At 35.5% G+C, this 19,226-nt stretch overlaps 1 protein-coding gene across 10 annotated transcripts in view; it reads left to right on the top strand.

Moving 5' to 3' along the window:
* Positions 1 to 19,226, top strand: part of DZIP3 (DAZ interacting zinc finger protein 3) — a 109,234-nt gene that overhangs the window by 38,893 nt on the left and 51,115 nt on the right. For all 10 annotated transcript variants that reach the window (XM_059392014.1, XM_059392009.1, XM_059392010.1 and 7 more), the window contains 7 exons: positions 612 to 692; positions 1,016 to 1,140; positions 3,949 to 4,063; positions 9,849 to 9,968; positions 11,620 to 11,721; positions 13,726 to 13,818; positions 14,594 to 14,646. In XM_059392014.1, coding sequence (XP_059247997.1) covers positions 612 to 692; positions 1,016 to 1,140; positions 3,949 to 4,063; positions 9,849 to 9,968; positions 11,620 to 11,721; positions 13,726 to 13,818; positions 14,594 to 14,646 — 689 coding nt within the window. The remainder of the gene's footprint in view (positions 1 to 611; positions 693 to 1,015; positions 1,141 to 3,948; positions 4,064 to 9,848; positions 9,969 to 11,619; positions 11,722 to 13,725; positions 13,819 to 14,593; positions 14,647 to 19,226) is intronic.

Below are 19,226 nucleotides of genomic sequence, written 5' to 3'. Positions count from 1 at the left end.
TTCTTTTTAGGGTCAAATTGTCAAATACATCTAAAATTTATTTGCTATTGTTCTTACTAGATGGTTAAAAATATAATGATGATAATTTTTACTATTTTTTAATAATTGCTGGGTAGGCCTAGGATATTTATTTTTTAAAATTCAATTAATTAACATATAGTATATTATTAGTTTCACAGGTAGAGGTCAGTGATTAATCAGTTGCATATAACACCCAGTGCTTATTACATCAAGTGCCTTCCTTAATGACCATCACCCAGTTACACCATCACCCCACCTACCTACCCGCCTCCAACAACCCTTAGTCTTTTTCCTATAGTTAAGAGTCTCTTATGGTTTGTCTCCCTCTCTGATTTTGTCTTTTCTTTTTCCCTTCCTTCCCCTATGATCCGTTGTCTTGTTTCTGAAATTCCACATATGAGTGAAATCATATGATTATTATATTTCTCTGATTGACTTATTTCACTTAGCATAAGACCTTCTAGTTACATCCACGTTGTTGTAAATGGTGAGTTTTTTTTTTTTTTTGATAGGCCTAGGATATTTAATTAATTTTGGTATGCTGAAAATTAACTTAGTGTAAATAACCAATTAATTTTTTTTTCTTTTAGGCACATCAGATTAATGTTGGTTATTATTTGACATTACTGTTTTTGTATGGAGTGGCACTTACTGAAAGAGGAAAGAAAGAGGTATGTAGCATGTGTTATTTGCCCATTGTAAATCTTCTCACACTCACTGACTACTTTTTGACAAAATGTTGATTTTAGAAATTCCCTAAATGTTCATTTTGAAACATTGGCTATAGAAGATGTTCTTTTATAAATAAGTATTTTAATCATTGAGTATATTATCTGTGTGATCACAAACAGATGCTAGGATTAGAGATGTGAATAAACAACTACATGACTGTATCAATATGAAAGCTGCTCTGACTTCTCCAGTTTGGAAAATAATTATTGTAAAAAGAACAAATGCTTTTATATCAGCCAAATCTAGTTTTATGTGCCTACAGGATTACACAGAAGCGGAGAATAAATTTCTAGTGATGAAGATGGTGATCCAAGAGAATGAAATATGTGAGAACTTTATGTGTTTAGTTTATTTTGGACGTGGTTTGCTTCGATGTGCTCAGAAGAGGTAAGGATTTTAATAAATGGACAGATCTTGCCTTTCACCTTTTAGCATTGTGAAATGGGATAGTTTTTGTAGTATACCAGGTATCATGACATTTGTGCTCTACTGGTTCTTCTTCACCTGTTCCTGTAGATAATAATTTCTTTAATGCTTTTGAGGATATTAAATATCAAACTTAACAGGTCATGGCAATAAAAGACAGTGTAGCAAAGACATGAGGAACATAGGCCTTGCAGTCTGACGGACCTGGGTTTAAATACATTTTTTGCCATGTACCCAATCTATGACCCTGAGAAATGTTATGTTACTCAGCCTTATCTTTTCCTATCTGTAAATGGAACCAATAATAGTCCCTACCTGCAACAAGGATGTTGTAGATGATTAAATAAGCTCTCAGAACACAGAAATGCTAGGTTTAATAAACAAATGATGGTTATAGTTATTAATACGATCACCAGTGGGAATAGATGTTTAAGGTATAAATGAGTTTCTAAAGCACTGAAAGGGTCCAGAGTCTGGGTTTGGGAAATATTGGGGATCACACAGTGAAATTGTGTGGGGGAACCTTTATGGACTATTTACTTCCTATATGGAGGTCCTTAGCCATTAGAGCATAATTTATTAATTTTATTTGCTCAGAATTTGGCATGTTCTGAAGATTGTGTGTGCTGAGTGTTAGGGATATGATAGTTTGCAAAATAGATCGTTCCTGTCTTCATATAACTGACCATATAGTGAGAGTTATAGACCTTAATCAAATAATCAGCTATACAAATAATCAATTATGAAATAGGATAAAGAGCTATGAAGAAAAATGCAGTGAAAAACTAAGTAGCCTTCACTAGACACCCAGTCCAGTTCTGGGAATCAGAAGTCTCCCTGAGGAAATAATGTTTGGCTGAGACTTGAAAGATGAAATTGGCAGCTGTGCCAATCCTTATGCAGGATTACTGCTGGCCCCAACCATGGGATTCCCCAAAGAGTCACCTCTGTGGGAGTTACCTGATTCTTTTGTAAGATTTTATCTTCAATCCTCTGGCATGCTTATTTTTTACTAGGCTACCCAGAAGACTTCCTGCTTCCCATTTAGTAGCATGATGCCATCAATATAAATGGGCTTTTGTGATGTTTTACAGAATTTTAGGATGGTCAGAATCTCTTTAGTCTATACTGTAGAGAGAATTCACATAGCTGTGAGACAGGACAAAGAATGTATCCTGCTGTCCTTCCCTCAGATGTGTGAACTGCTCTTTAGTCTCTTGACCATTGGGCATTGGAGAGAATCTGTTTTCCATTATCATTGATAAGAGAAAGCCCAGTCACAGGACAGCATCATTTACTTTCATCCTTGGCCTAGAGGACAGTCACCACTGAGCTGCTCAAAGACGCTGGTTCCTTTTTCACTGTGTCCTCTGGACTGTCCTCTGGACCTTTTCAGGGAACCTTGTGTAGTGGTGGCTTCTTTGGTCTTGTGTAGGAAGTCCATTCTAACATCCTTAGCTCCCTAGGCTTTTTCAGTACCCTGCCAAAAAATTTCCAGCATCTCCACCTCAATTACTATAGGCCATTATTGGATCCACGCTTGAAGTAGCCTTCTCAGCAGCATGTTGGCTCAGGTGGCTTAGGTGTCCTTGTTAGGAAAATCAATCTTGAACTGTGGAGGAGTCATCCCAAATCAGCATACACTTCCCTATCCAGTTGTGTCTCTATTGGTTCGGCACTCTTAAGATCCACTCCCACATATGTTTCTGTACACAGTAGTACACACTAGGCAAATTCCGCAGTTCTTATGGTGAATCAGCTTTTCGTTTAGGGGCGGGGACTCTAGTTTCCCACTTGGACTCTGCTTATACCCAGTTCCAGAGTTATTGGTCCATGAGCAACAAGCCGAGATAGGAGAGGATCTTGAGAAGGGAGGGCATCATCTTTTGATATATGCACCTTAGATGATATTTTGGCTTGGTCAGAAAATGGATTCTGCACTCCTCTAGCAAGAAAGAGGTCATTATCAGCCAGAGGAGTTCAGGACACTTTAGGGGTGTCATTTAAATGTCCCCACTTCAGATCTTATGGTCTACTTGTTCCCTGTCAAAGCCCTCATTTTAGCATAACAGTCCCGCTGAGGCAGTGTGTTTAGTCTTTTCTGCTGTTCTACCCTTGTGATTAAATACAGGGCCCCATTTCCAGCACAGTATGCCCTTATAAGGTTAGACTTGGTAAAGGTTTTTTTAAAATATTACCATAGAGACCTTTTAACTTTCACAGAGTGTCCTGAGTTGGTAATAGTCCTGTCAAGGAGGTGCATTTGGTCTCTTTTGCAGTTTGTTTCACCTTGTGATTAAATTTGGCCTGATTTTCAGTACAGATTATTGTTATGGATGTAGGAGATTAGAGCCTTTTTAAATGCTGCCATAGAGTCCTCTGTCTTTCACAGTGTGCCCTGAGTCAACAGTTGGCTGACCTGTGCCTGTCATTCTCTTTCTTCAAGGCTTCCAAGACAGTAGACAAAAGCCAACCAACTCTACAATCCCTTTAATTACCATGGCCCCTATTCTGTTCAAGCTTGAGCTACTACATAATCTATTGCCTCCCCTTCCACCTGTATTTCATCCCAATCTACCACAGGTGAGAGTCCTAGCATTTGTATTTCTATAGCATGCCAGAGGTTTTCACCACCCTACTTACCACAAAAAAAAAAAAAAAAAAAAAAAAAAAAAAAAAAAAAAAAGAAGGGTTGCTTATTGTCTCATTGGTAAACTATCTAGTTACAGAGTCCCATTCCAACTGACCTTATTTTAAAATGCCTTGCAGATATAATGGAGGACTGCTAGAATTTCATAAAAGTTTACAAGAAATAGGAGATACAAATGATCATTGGTTTGACATAGATCCTACAGAAGATGAAGATTTACCTACAACTTTTAAAGTAAGAAATTGCTTAAGGACATTTCACCTGTGACTAATCAGAATCATTTTTGATGAAGTGTGGCCTATGCTAACTTTGTCATATCTATTTTTTTTTAAGATTTTATTTATTTGAGGGAGAGGGAGAGCATTAGAGGGGAGAGGTCAGAGGGAGAAGCAGACTCCCTGCTGAGCCAGGAGCCTGATGTGGGATGCGATCCTGGGACTCCAGGATCATGACCTGAGCTGAAGGCAGTTGCTTAACTAACTGAGCCACCCAGGTGCCCCTAACTTTGTCATATTCTATAGCAAGCACATTCTTTTGTTGGAAATTAGCTTTTTGTATAAGAAACAACATTGATTCCATTACCTAGTGCAGAATGTAAGATTCAGCACATAGAGAGGAGTGAGGTGGCTGGGTTAGTAAATAACAAGATTTGTTAGTATTAAAAACAAGATTAAATGCTATACTAGTCCAGTACTTCACATAGCTGGAGCTAAGTGTAATAGTTAATTCTTTTTTTTTTCTAATCATATTTACCATTATTTTGTTCTTGATTTAAATTTAAAAAATACTAAGAAAATTTGAAAAGCTTATTTCAGAAAACTTGAAAGATATAAAAGTGCTCAAAGATAAAATTCATCCATATTTCTTCAAATGGAGAAACTATTGTTAGTATTTTCATTTATGTCTTTCTAGAAGCACATGTATAAACACTTGAACCCTTAATTTTTAGTAAATTGGAATGATGTTATACACATTGATGTGTAGTTTAGAAATATATACTGTGAATTTCCCAGTAGTTAGATTATTCTACAGTATGATTTTTTTTCATGGTCCATCGTATAACTGCTTTAATTTGTGTAACCAGTTTCTTGCTATTGAAAATTTAGTTTATCGTAAACATTCCAGTTTTTCATTATTATGTAAAGTGATCTTTGTGCATTTCTCACATAATTCCTATAGGACAAATTTCTAAAGGTGGAATTGTGAATCAAGTCCAAAGTTGTTGATATTTATCTTCATATTTCTTTTCAAAGTTTGTATTCTTTTTTTTTTTTTTTTTAAGAGGGAGTGAGGTGCAGACGCATGTGTGCATGTGTGATTTGGAGAGGGAGAGAATCTCAAGCAGGCTTCTCACTGAGCAAGGAGCCCCTGGTGGGGCTCAATCTCATAACCTTGAGATCATGACCAAACCCCAAATCAAGAGTAAGATGCTTCAACTAACTGAGCCAACTGGGCACCCCACCAGTTTTTATTCTTAAGATGAAGTATGAAAGTTTCCATTTCCCTTATCTTCTTGGTATTCTTAATTTTGAGTTAATTTTTACTCCTCTTCTAAGCCATATTGTAGTAACTTTTTAATTTGTTTAGTGGGTTTCTCTTGGTTAGTGTTTGAATAACCTGTCTGCAGACTTTTACTTTAAGCTTTTCTGGGTCCTTATATTTTGACTGAGTTGAAAGCCAGATCCATTCCTCAATGTGGATATTTTGAAAAACTATGAAATTCAATTTTCTTAGAAGCTATAGCAGCTCAAATTGTATAAACCTAATAAAACAGTTTCAAAACATATGGGACAAAAACTGGTGACACTAGAAGGAGAGATAGAAAACTCTTCAATCACAGAGTACTATTTTACTATAGCTCTTTCAGTAATCAGTAGAATAAGCAGACAGTTTTTGACATTTGTCAGGAAAATCACACTTCAAACCTAAGACTTCAAACCTAAGACTTAAAAGTGATTTTATATATTTTAACATTAAACTTTTGAGCTTGCGTGAAGCAGTCCCTACTTGGTCTTAGTTTTCTCTTTTTCCTCCTCCTTTTAAAATATCTTTCTTTGTTATCCAGACATTTTTAGTGAATTTTTTCAAGGAAAATAATACACATATACAGTGTGTAAAATAATATTAAAAGACTCGAAATTAACAGTCTGTGGTCCATCATCTCTAATTGTAGTTCCTAACTAGAGACACCTTCTTCCAGCTCTCTAGGCGTATTTATTTGATATATCTATATCTTTTGAAAAGATCTATTGCTTTTTTATCATATTTCTCCATTGTAGATAATATCTTTTGACTTCCCTCTATGGTAGATGAGGAGGGTTTATTAAACTCTCTTATACATCCCCTTTACACATACACTTTTCTTTCCCCATTCTACCAGTAGTTATACATCTTTATTTAATCTGCTTTAGGGTTTTCCTTTATTCCTTGGATTATCCTTCTATGTAGAATACTCTGTTTCTTGGATCTCACGTTTTCCTCTTTTTAGGTTTACTCCCTTGTTTTGGTGTTACAAGTCATGCAGCAGCTTCTTAGAGAAGAGTGAGTCTGGGAAGTAAATTTTTTGAGACCTTTCAAGTTTTCAAAATAATTTATTTTTTCAATACTTTATATCTTGCCTGGGCATAGAATTGTAGGTTGCAAATTATTTTCCGAGTGTTTCTATTATTTCCTTGCTTCCAATATTACTTTGAGAAATCTAATCATCTGATTCTCGATCTTTTGCTTATAACTTGTTTTAATTTTTTTCCTTTTGGGAGTTCTTAGGATATTCTGTGCTCCCTAATGTTCTGAGCTTATATTTTGAAAATGTTCTGGGACATTTAAAAAGTTCATTAGATGATTTTTTTTTCATTTTATTTATGGAATGTTTGTTAGATACTTGATATCTTGGACTAAATCTATGATTTTCTTATTTTTTACCCTATTTGTTACATTTTATCTTTTTGTTTTACTTTCTAGAGGAGATTTTTCTTAACTTTAGCTTTCTGCATAGGGCAGATACTTAGCCAGTGCACACTAGTGCTATCATGTTAGTTGTTATAATGTTAAAATATTTATGTAGTGTTTCAAAAATAGTTGCTGCCAGGGGTTTCTTGGGCATCCAGCCACCATTCCAGCTGCTTTGGACTTTCCACCAGCCTTCCCTCCCTATGCTGCTTTAAAATCCAATAAAGATTTAATGTCTAGTAGGGTAGAATGCTTCAGTGATCCTGGCTGTAGGCCAGCATGTTCTTAATCTGTAATGATTGGTGCCTGGCACCCCACCCAAAATCTTGCTTCGCAGACATTGTGATTAGATTTTTTTTTTTTTTTTTTTTTTTTTTAGGGTATTTAGACGACTGACCTATACCCATTTATCCTAAGTGAGTTCTACCAAAGACCTACCCTACCCCATTTGCTCCTACCTTCATATATCCCCTTAGATAAACTTATCCTGGTGGGGGAATATAGCACCCCTAGAGATGCTGGCACCCTATCAGGGTAGTGCCTGGTTATTTTTAACATTACCCTTGTTCTTATCCTTCTACTGAGTTTTTAATTTTAATGATTATTTCAGCTATTATCTACTAGGAGTTTCTGCCATTATAAATGTTTCCTTTTTTCTTTTTAAATGACAGTCTGTTTTGTATCATGAATGCATAATGTGTCAGAGGTAAATGTCAGCCAGATCATGGAAGACCTTATATAAGCCAAGTATGGGTGTTCAGACCCTTTCTTGAAGTTAATGTGAACCCCCTGAAGACTTTTAAACACTGGAATGATATAATCAAATTATAATAAAAGAGAACAGACAGATACACTCTCATATACCTGTATACATCTATCTATGTATATATATATGCACATATACATGTGTGCCTCTCTGGGAGGTGATAGGTCTTATGGGAACCAGAAGGCTGAGAATAGAACTAGCTCTGTAAAGACTGAGGGAAGAGCATTCTAGGTAAATGGAAAAGAGTGTGGGAAACCCCTTAGGCCTTGACACACAAGTTTGAAGAACTGAAAAAGCAAAACCATATGAATTTTTTAATGAGCAAGGCTAGAGACAAATTCAAAGAGATGGCTAGATATACTGAATTTAGGTTCTGCAGGTTCTGCAGGACCTTGCAGTCCATGCTTGGTAAGGGTTAAGACTATTTTAGGTAGGTACAGTGGGAAGCCACTGAAGGATTTTAAGCAAGGAACTGACTCTTTTGCTTTTGTATAGAGAGTACCTTGGAGCAGAGTCGGTGGGGAAGAGGTATACCAGTTAGGCACCTGGTTATTACAGCTAATAATCTAGATAAGATGGAGTGTTATCAATGGAGATAGAAATGGAAGAATTTACAGTGTATTTTGGGAAACGACACAATGACTTGATGATGTATTGCAGACAAAGGGTGATGGAATCCATTATGCAGTGGATGACTTCAAGATTTCTGGCTTGAAGCTGAAAGATGCTGATAGATGAGATGGTGGTAGATGAGCAGGTCCCATGGCCCTGCTAAGTTTACTTCTGTGTCTTTAAGATCCATAACATCCCTTAACTTCCCTAACAACCTGGCTTCTAACAGGTACTCAGTAAATATATTGAATGAATGAATGCCAAAGACAAGAGGCAAGAGATAAGGAGTAAAGAAGAAGGAACAAAAGGATTAAAAGGATTAAAAAGGGAAAAAAAACTAATAAAGTAGTTACAAATTGTAGTTAGTGTTCTGAAGGAGACAGAGGTGGGGTAGAGAAAATGAAGAACACAGATATATACTCATGTAGCTGCATATAGGCATATGTATATATGTGGCATATATTTGGTGGGAGTGTCAGTAGGTCAGTATTGAACTAGTAAGTTTGAGATGTTTGAAACTGTAGTACTTATATACATTCTGTGAGCCTGTTTCTTTTTTCCCCATTTCCACTTGGCTATTTGCTATACTACCTTTATACTGACAGGTCCTTAAATGCCTCTCATTTCTTTCTTTCTTATCTTGATATTTAAAACATTTTCGTTGCCTTGGTCAAAACATCTTTATTCTTCAATATCAGCCATCAATTTAAAATTCTGAATGCTATCAAAGGAATGTTATGAATGGTAACTAGATTTATCAAACACTCTATAGCAACTTGTTTGTCATGTTGTATATTCTCAGTATATTAAACATACTACTATTTGAGGCACCTGGGTGGCTTGGTGGGTTAAACCTCTGCCTGAAGCTTCAGCTTAAGCTTCAGCTCAGGTCATGATTTCAAGGTCCTGGAATCGAGCCCTGCCTTGGGCTCTGCTGAGAGCCTCCTTCCCCCACCCTCTCTTTGCCTGCCTCTCTGCCAACTTGTGATCTCTTTCTGTCAAATAAATAAATAAAATCTTAAAAAAATATACTACTATTTGAAATCTTATAATACTTTCTCTAAGGGATAAGTGTTAAGGACTTGGTCTAAAGACCTGTTTAACATAGACTTCATTATGGGTTTCACCTACATTTAATCAGCATTTGAAAATAGGAAATTGCATTCCAAGTTACAACTCTGAATATTGAAAGCATATTTCTGTATGCTGCTTCTGCCCATAATGGCAGTGAGTGGCATATTGCTCTACTCTAGGAGTCCCACTGCCAACATAGTGTTCTGGGAATCAGTTCTAGCAGACCCTCCTGGGCTCCCAGTGATTTGTTGTCTGTGTGTGTGTGTGTGTGTGTGTGTGTGTGTGTGTGTATCAGAGCAAGTAGTTTTTAGTAGGAACATGTCAGGTATTATGCTATGAGTTGGGATGGTAAAGAGAGGTACAGCTTCAAACACAGACTTTTTTCTTTTCTCCTATGTTTATGTTCAGTAAGAAACCAATATTTCTAATTTAGGACCTTTCCATATGTTGTTTACTTTGAATGAGGAAAAAATGTTCTATTGCTGTTTTAGTAAAAAACATATAGTGCCTTCAAAAAGGGAGATAATAAAATGGACATATTATTTAAGGTAAAATATTGGAAGTATTTCAATCTTGTTACTAATAATACATAATTTTTTAAAAATTTTTAAAATCTAGGATCTTCTTAATGATTTTATCAAGACAACAGAAAGTAATATAATGAAGCAGACCATTTGCAGTTATCTAGATTGTGAACGATCTTGCGAAGCTGACATTTTAAAGAACACCAATTACAAGGTAATATAATTATTAACTGTTTTTAAAAATGAAATTATAAAATTAAACTTACATACAAATTATTGTTATGCATCAAAATATTGTTTAAAAAGAGTACTTGGTTTAATTGTAGTAGTAATCCAGTTAAGAAGTTGAATATTTTCGGGTACCTATGTGGCTCAGTTGGTTAAGCATCCAATTCTTGCTTTCAGCTCAGGTCATGATCTCAGGGTTGTGAGATCAAGCCCTGGGTCAGGCTCTGCACTCAGCAGGGAGTATGCCAGAGATTCTCTCTCTCCCTCTCTGTCCCTCTGCCCCTCCCCCTCTCGAGTTTGTACCTACACTCTTACCTGTCTCTCAAATAAATAAAACTTAAAAAAAAAATTGACTGTCTCTAAGAACTTAAATTCATAGTGAACAGGAATTATATATATCTGGGAGTCAATAAAAAGTAAATCAATTTTGCTAGGGATTTTGTAATACTCAAATGTCTCTGTAGTTATAGTTAATGTCTCTGCAATTATAGCAGTAAAAATTATGTGGAATATTCTTTACAGTTAGAAATGTTGTAGGTTTAGAATATCAGCATTTTATTAAGGAGAAAAAGTGTTACTCTTCAAGAATTCTGTTACTAAGTAAGTGATGATTTTCTGTTGAATGGTTCTTGGGCAAGCAAAGTGAAACCAGCCTGGATCTGAAGAAATTCAACAAAGTACATCAAATCTAGTTCTCTTTGATTATATCAAAATAAGGCTGTGGGAAATCACAAGATAGGATGAGATGTAACCATCAGTGCCAGTCTGACACCATTTCTATCATATAATGGAAATCCAGTTGCAAAGCATGATGCGTATACAGTGAGTGTTGGGGGAAGAAATCCAAAATGTATTCATTAGATTAATACAGGTACTGGAAAGTAGGCCTGGGGAAGTGGGCTGTTCAGGGTTGGTGGCAACTTGGTCTGGTTTAGGTGATATGGTCCTAAGGTTTCCCAGGGAGGCTTCCAGGGTTCTAGTCACATGGACAGCATGTAGCCTCAGAAAGTCCTGGCCACAAAATTCAGATCTTTGTCATCCAAGCAGTTTACCTATTTAAAGGAAGCAGGACTATATTGCCCAGGGAGTACATACTGGGAAGGACTAGAAATTTATACCTTGAGATAATGCAGTAACTATCTGTCATTAACATTGCAAATCAGGTCTAGTGATTGTTAACAGAGATTCCAGGGGAATATGGTATGGAATTGGGGCAGGAGGAAAAGAGAAATGTAAAAATAGAGGTGAAGAGGGGTAGAAAACATGTTCCTCTAAAAAGGTCACTCACCAAATTTCTGATATTTTGTTGTAACAGAACAACAGTATATGTGTCAGTATATGGAAAATATTACATTGGCTTACTCCAATAATTACCTTTTCTTTTTGTCCTTATACTTCTGTCTTTAGTGATGTAAAAATGGACTTATAAAAATAACTTAGAAAGTTGATTACCAGTGATCTGTTGATAAATTTTGAATGCCATGTCAAACTCGTCTAGTTATAGCATAATTTTGAAAGTCACTTAAGGTGTTCATGTCCAAATAAGTGAATGGATGAATGAGACTTGCAGTAGTATTTTTTATACCTATATGAATTATTATTTCCATATCAACAGCTTACTCTTTCGTCTTTTCCAGGGATTTTTTCAGTTAATGTGTAGTAAAAGCTGCTGTGTTTATTTCCATAAAATTTGTTGGAAAAAGTTCAAGAATTTAAAATATCCAGGTGAAAATGATCAGGTATTTGTTTTTTCCTTCAAAACTTTACAGCATTTCTTTTATCCATCCCATTACTTCCTGTTCACATCCTTCTCTGCTTTTTTTCTGGCTCTATTTTTCTTTTGCTCTTATCTCTGATGCTTTTTTCCTCATTATTCTTTGTTCATCATCACCATTTATTAATAAACACATCTTTTCAGGGGATACTCTACTAGTTGCTTTGGTTAGTGATTTCTGTCAATCTTTTCCCTCCCTTTCAAAAGTTTATGCTCTTAAAAATAGAAATATTGTGGGACACTCGAGTGGCTCAGTCAGTTAGGTGGCTGTCTTTGGCTCAGGTCATGACCCTAAGGTCCTGGAATTAAGTCCCACTTCGGACTCCTTGCTCCATGGGGGGGGGGTTTCTTCTCCCTCTGCCTTCCACTCCCTCTGCTTGTGCTCACACTCTTTCTCTCTTTCTAATTAAAAAAAAAAAAAAATAGATTGCGTGTGTACTCACATAAAGGACATAGAATCAAAGAATATACTTGCTATACACAAAAAAAGTGAAAGGACACATATAATTTTAAGGATAGTTTCTATTTTAAGGGATAGAGAAAAATAATAAATGTTATAGTCTTCAATCATATATTTGTAATTATTTATATTTACCTAAAGTAGTATAACTAAATTAAATACCAAAGCCTGATTCTATATTGATTACTTTTTAGTGAGCTAATGGCCATATGTTGGGTTTATACTGTTTGGTTCTAGAGTGTTTATATTGTGCATACAACAGAAAACCATTATAAAGCAATTGTGGCATAGTACAAAGAACACTGTATATAGAGTTGGGTGATCTGGGTTCAAGTCCAGATTGAACCACTTACTGTTTTGTTTTGTTTTTTTTTTACATTAGCTTGGTGATTTAACCATTCAGAAACTCAGTTTTCTAAACCATAAAGTGAGAATAGTAATACCTACTTCTTAAGATCATTGTGAAGATTAATAGATAAAACATGAACTTGCCTTATACACTAAAAATCATTGTGTGAAGTCTTACTCATTTTTTAAGCAACATGTGAATACTTTTCATTTTCTTTGATTGTTAGGGCGATCAGTATAGTTCAACCTCAGAAAAAGAAGTACAAGAAAACTGAGTAACTTAACCAGGGGAAATAGCAAGTTTAGAGCCAGAGAAAGGAATCAGCATTTTTGTTCTTTTCCCCAGAACCCTCATATATCTGATAGAATTCAGTATTTTACATTTGCTTAATTAGTACATTTCACTTGACGTTGCTTTACCTAGGGATGGTGAGCACATTTTAGGCTGTTTTTGGTACTTGAAGACTTTGAAGTAGAAATGATGAGAGAGAAAAGTGTGATCATGCATTTTAAATAGGAAATCCATTGATACATGAAATGGACTACTTTTTTACTTTTGTTTTTTATTTTTATTAACATATAGTGTATTATTAGCCCCAGGGGTACAGGTCTGTGAATCGTTAGGCTTATACACTTCACAGCACTCACCATAGCACATACCCTTCCCAATGTCCATAACCCTACCACCCTCTCCCTACTCCCCTCCCCCCAGCAACCCTCAGTTTGTTTTGTGAGATTGAGAGTCTCTTATGGTTTGTCTCTCTCCCAATGCCATCTTGTTTCATTTTTTTCTTCCCTACCCCCCAAAACCCCCACAATACCTCTCAAATTCCTCATATCAGGGAGAGCATATGATAATTATCTTTCTCTGATTGACTTATTTCACTCAGCATAATGCCCTCTAGTTCCAGTCACATCATTGCAAATGGCAAGATTCCATTTCTTTTGATGGCTGCATAGTATTCCATTTTATATGTATACCACATCTTAGAAATGGACTATCTTTGAACAGCTAACTCTCAAATGTTTATTCTCATCTTTTGTTTTACCATCTAGCAACATCAGCTTTTAACTGTAATCAGATTTGCAGATTAATGATTTTTTTCTATTGTTTATATATTTTTTCTATTAGCGATTTGTTTTTTCTATTGATAATTTTAGGCCTTTAGTGGGAAAAAATGTTTGAAGGAAGGATGTACAGGTGACATGGTAAGGATGCTACAATGTGATGTACCTGGAATTGTTAAAATTTTGGTGAGTATCTTTATCTTTTTCTTATTTTTTTCTTGCTTTCACTGGAATGGCATTTTTTACTTTAAACAGATTTGAGAATCATAATAATGGCATTCTAGACATATTTTTTCTCTTTGATGATGACTAAGCTCTCTGACCTTCCTATTTGATTTCTCCAAAGTACTATTTATGTGGTCTTTAAGAATAAAAAAAAAATTAAAAATAAAGACACAGAGGGGGAGGGAGGCAGAGAGACAAAGCTGGCAATGGCTGTACCAATGAAGAAAGTCTGTCCTAAGCCAAGAATGATAATCTAATTTTGTTCCATCAAAGCTTAAAAATAATTTTAGACTTTCTGAACTTCTTAGAGTCTGGGAGCATCTTCTCATGAATTTATCTATAGAACGTCACATACTATATGTGTTATATACTCAGATGGTATCCACTTAATTTTTTCTACTCAATGAAATATCTTTAATTCTCAGTATGTATGTAAATAGACTAAAATTAGAAATATGTATTATTTTTTTCCCTACATATGTGTATTTTTGTGTTTCAGATTGAGCATTTAAGTCCTATACTGATATATAGTAGAATTGCTTTTTAAGATCAACTCTAGTTTTTTGTTTGATTAGGATTGCTTATGGCTCACCTTGTTACTTCTGTTTTACTTGTTTTAAAGTCTCTATAGTTTCATTCTCATTATCTTTTTTCAAATATTAAGGCTAAGAAGTAACATTAAAGAATTTTGAAAATTGAACTACTTTAGGGCTATTTTTTTTTCTATCACTTGCAGTTTGAAGTTGTGAGAAAGGATGAATATATAACCATTGAAAATTTAGGAGCAAGGTAAGCTTGAAATAAAATATTCTTTTGCCTGAGCATGTATATATTTTTCACTTGCTTCTTTTTTCTGTTTCTGTTCACTTGTTGGAGCTCCATTAAGTTTAAAGTAGTATTAGTTGTATGAAAAAATTGTATTTGGTTGACATTTATTTCCCATTCTTTCCCCACTTTGTAGACTTTTAAATTCTAAAGTAAAGAATAAATTATATGGATACTTTTCCTTTAAGTATGAACATAATCCTTTTCTAAAAACAAGATGTTTTTCTTAAAGCTATTTAAATTAGGTTGTTTGGGTATGAAAACTTTCTCCTAGCTTTCAAAACTCATCCAAGCTTGTCTGACAATTAGAATTCTCCAATTTCTTGGATGAGAAAATTATATTGCAGAGGAAGATACAGTATAAGCTGGGAACTCAAAAGAGGTAAAGAGCATTATTGCTATTGAAATTAGAGATTTCATATAAAATGTTCTCCTAATTCATTGATTCTCTTTTCTTCTACTGCAAGTATAAATTTCAACTATTCTTCAGTCTACCAGAAATAATGGCATTGATATCTAAGACATCAGTTTTCCTCCATGTGCTAATGAAAAGTCTTTCTCTCTAGCACAGGTTCCATTCCTAAAACCTAGATCTATCTACTGGCATACTAAATAGCTCCACTTTTGCTTTCCAAAAATATCCATTGTTCAACATTCCCACAAATGGACTTGCAGTCTTTCTTCCCAACACTGCTCTGTAAGTTTTTTTAAGTCTAGTCAATTCAGCTTCTTAAATATACTGTAAATGCCTCCCTTACTTCTGCTCCAACATTTGCATTAAACTAAATGAAGTTATTATTTCTCACTTGGAATTCTGAAACAGCTTCTAAACTGGCCTTTTTGTCCCTAGCCTTACCTTTCTTCACTTCTGTTCTTCACATAGACATCAAGAACACTTCTCAGAAATGAAAATTGAACTATATCACTTCATTTAAAAATCTTTTCAGAAGCTTCTCATTGCTCTTAATTTAGTTCAGTTTCTTAGGTTGGCTCTTCAGACACCTTTGTCACTGCTATACTCACTAGAGTCATTTCTCATTATTCTTTTCTTACTATATGTGCACCAACTATACTGGGCTTCTTTTACTCCTTAGGTATGCCATCTATTTAACCTCTAGGCCTTGCTTGGATATTCTGTTCCTTTGGCTTTGCCAATTAAAATTTTTGGAAACCCTTAACTTTCATTAGATTAGGTTTTTTTTTTTTTTTTTTAATCACGTGTTCCCTTTACTTTTATCAAAAAATTTACCATTGGGGCACCTGGATGGCTCAGTGGATTAAGCCTCTGCCTTTGGCTCAGATCATGACCCCAGGTCCTGGGATCTAGCCCTGCATCGGGCTCTCTGCTCAGCAGGGAGCCTACTTCCCTTTCTCTCTCTGCCTGCCTCTCTGCTTATTTGTGATTTCTGTCTGTCAAATATATAAATAAAATCTTTGAAAAAAAAGAAGGAAAAAAAAAATTTACCATTGACCATGGAACAGCATGGGGGTTAGGGGTGCTGACCCTGCCTGCCCCCCACAGTTAAAAATTTGCATGTAATTTTTGACTCCCCCAAACCCAACAGGCTAATAGCCTATTGTTGACTGGAAGCGTTACTGATGGCATAAACAGCCAATTACGCATATTTTGTATATTATTATATACTATATTATTAAAGTAAGCTAGAGAAAAAATGTTACTAAGAAAATCATAAGAAAGAGAACATGTATTTATAGTGCTATACTGAGTTTACAGAAAAAAATCCATGTATAAGTTCAAACCCATGTTCAGTTCAAAGGTCAGCTATACTAAGTTTTATTGTACTTTCTTGGTTGTCTTCTCCATCTGACTATATCCTCCTTGAAGGCAAGCACTTTATCTTGCTTACTCTTATATTCCTAGTACATAGCATAATGCCATGTGGGTGCCTGACATATAGCCGGCACCCAATAAATACATGACTGATATAGAGGTTCTGTATTCCTAATTCTGCAATGGGTGTGTTACTTTTGTTTTGACAGTCAGTTAACTTGGATATGAACTGTGAACTCTTTTGGGGGTGGGCAGTGGTTCTAGTCTCAGTTGAGATCTTTACCTTCATCTGAGCTGCTTTGAGTGTGTTCCATCCATAGATAATTCGGCAGTCAGAGGTCTGACTAGAAACTATTGGAGATCTCTTCTCTGACTCTTTCCCTTTTGGGATTCCCCCCACTCTCTTAAGTAGCCATAGTTCCCTGGCTTCAATTTTCTGGTCCCTGTAGTCTGGGAGACTTGTTTTCCACCAGACTATACCTAGCTCCAGGTTAAAAGCTCTAAGCTAGGTGAACTATTGACATCTCATCCAGTTCTCTCCTCCTCTACCCTGAGCATGTACCCTCTCAGCAAAGTTGGTCTTTTCTTTCTACTCTCAGTGCCTCAGGGAGCTGCTTTTTGTAATTTTCCCAGGTTTTAAGTTGTTTACTGTGGGAGAATCCTCTGGTAACTGGATCTCAGTTGCCAAATTGGAGGAGCTATTTCATGGGGTTTTATGCATGAATAATAGGATGGCTATTTTTTAAAAAAATCTAAGATGCTTTATTGTTATTAAAATATATTTGAGGAAAAGCTCACAAAATATAAATGCAATGTTTAATAGTTATTATACAACAAACACTCTTGTGTCCCCACCCAAGTTAGTAGGATTTTGCCACCACTCCAGAAGCACTCCCTGTGGCTGTTCCCCGTTCCTCAACTCCTCACCTTCTCTCTAGGTAACTGTTATCCTGACCATCACAGTCATCCCTTTCTTGGTCTTTTTTATAAAAAATGTCATCTATAAGTGCATTTCTAAGGACTGAAGTTCTTTTTTTTTTTTTTTTTAAGATTTTATTTATTTATTTGAGAGAGGGAGAGAACATGAGATGGGAGAAGGTCAGAAGGAGAAGCAGACTCCCCACAGAGCTGGGAGCCTGCTGCGGGACTCTATCCCGGGACTCCAGGATCATAACCTGAGCCGAAGGCAGTTGCTTAACCAGTTACTAACCAGCTGAGCCACCCAGGGGCCCTAAACACTGAAGTTCTTTTTATAGGTCAGATTTTTCAAGCTACAGTTTATATACAGTAAAATTAACTGTTTAGAAATAAACATTTAAATGAGTTTCTTTGTATACAGTTGGATAACCACTACCATGGTCAAGATACAGACTATTTTTATCTTCCCCAAAAGTTTCCCCCAAATCTCTTTTTCAGTCATTCCCTTCTCCCAACCTCTAAACCTGGGTAACCATTTGTATGCTGTCTGTTCTGATAATACGCTTTTTACTGACAGTCCTTTAGTAGGAAAACCTTTTGCATCTGAACTTTTTCACTTAGCATAATGCTTTTGAGATTCATCCATGTTATTGCATGTATCACTATAGTTTATTTTTGTCTATTGCTGAGTAGTCTTCCATTGTATAGATGTACTACAACTTATTTATGCATTCAACAGCTGATAATATTTGAGTTGTCTCTGGTATGGGCTATTGTGAATAAAGCCACTATAAATACTCACATATATGAAATCATGAAGACATATGCTTTCATTTCTTTTGTGCAAATTCCTAGGAGCAGGAGCACTGATTCATATGGTATATGTTTAAGGTTAAAGAAACTAAGCCGAATGGTTTTCAAAGCAGCTGTACATTTTATCATTCTCACCAGCAATATAGGAGAGTTCTAGTTTCTCTGCAGGTGTGTAATAGTCTCTTATTGTGGTCTTAATTTGCATTTGCCTAATGACTAATGAAATTGAATATCTTTTCATGTGTTTGTTTGCCACCCATATATTTTCTTTGATGAATTATCTATTCTAATTTTTTGCCAATTTTTTTCATTGGATTGTTTGTTTTATTTTTAGCTGTAAGATTTCTTTATATATTCCAGATAAAAGTTCTTTACCTAAAATGTATTTTAAAAATATTTTATCCCAGTCCATGGCATGTCTTTTTATTTTCTAAGAGGTATCTTTCAAAAAGCACAAATTAATAATTTCAGTAAAGTCTTATGTTTCTTTTATGCTTAATGCTTTCTGTGTTTTAAGAAAAATTTTTCCACCCACAAATCAAAAGATTTTCTCCTATATTTTTTCTAAGTTTTAAGTTTTTAGGTTTTACAGATTTATTATCCATTTTCAAGTTAAGTTTTGCAGATGGTGTGACATAAGGGTCAAGGTTCGTTCTGTCACATCATGAATTGGTATTGAATTAATGCTTCTCTGCATGCATTGAAATGATCATTGGTTTTTTTTTTCTTATTCTTTTTTTGTTGTTAATATGCTGAATTACATACACTTATTTTTTTTTCTGTGTACTCCTTGTGTGTGTGTGTGTGCTCCAGGATTCATTGTTTGCACCATACCCAGTGCTGCACGCAATATGTACTCTCCTTAATACCCACCACCAGGCTCACCTATCTCCTTCTCCTCCCCACAAAACCCTAAGTTTGTTTCTCAGAGTCCACAGTCTCTCATGCTTCATCTCCCTCTCCAATTCCCCTCAATTCACTTTTCCTTTCCTTCCTGTAATGTCCTCCATGTTATTCCTTA

This window comes from Mustela nigripes, chromosome 2 (assembly GCF_022355385.1).
Source record: "Mustela nigripes isolate SB6536 chromosome 2, MUSNIG.SB6536, whole genome shotgun sequence".
Taxonomy (NCBI): Eukaryota; Metazoa; Chordata; class Mammalia; order Carnivora; family Mustelidae; genus Mustela; species Mustela nigripes.
Note: the sequence above shows the minus strand (reverse complement) of the source record. Positions and strands in the feature narration are given on the sequence as shown.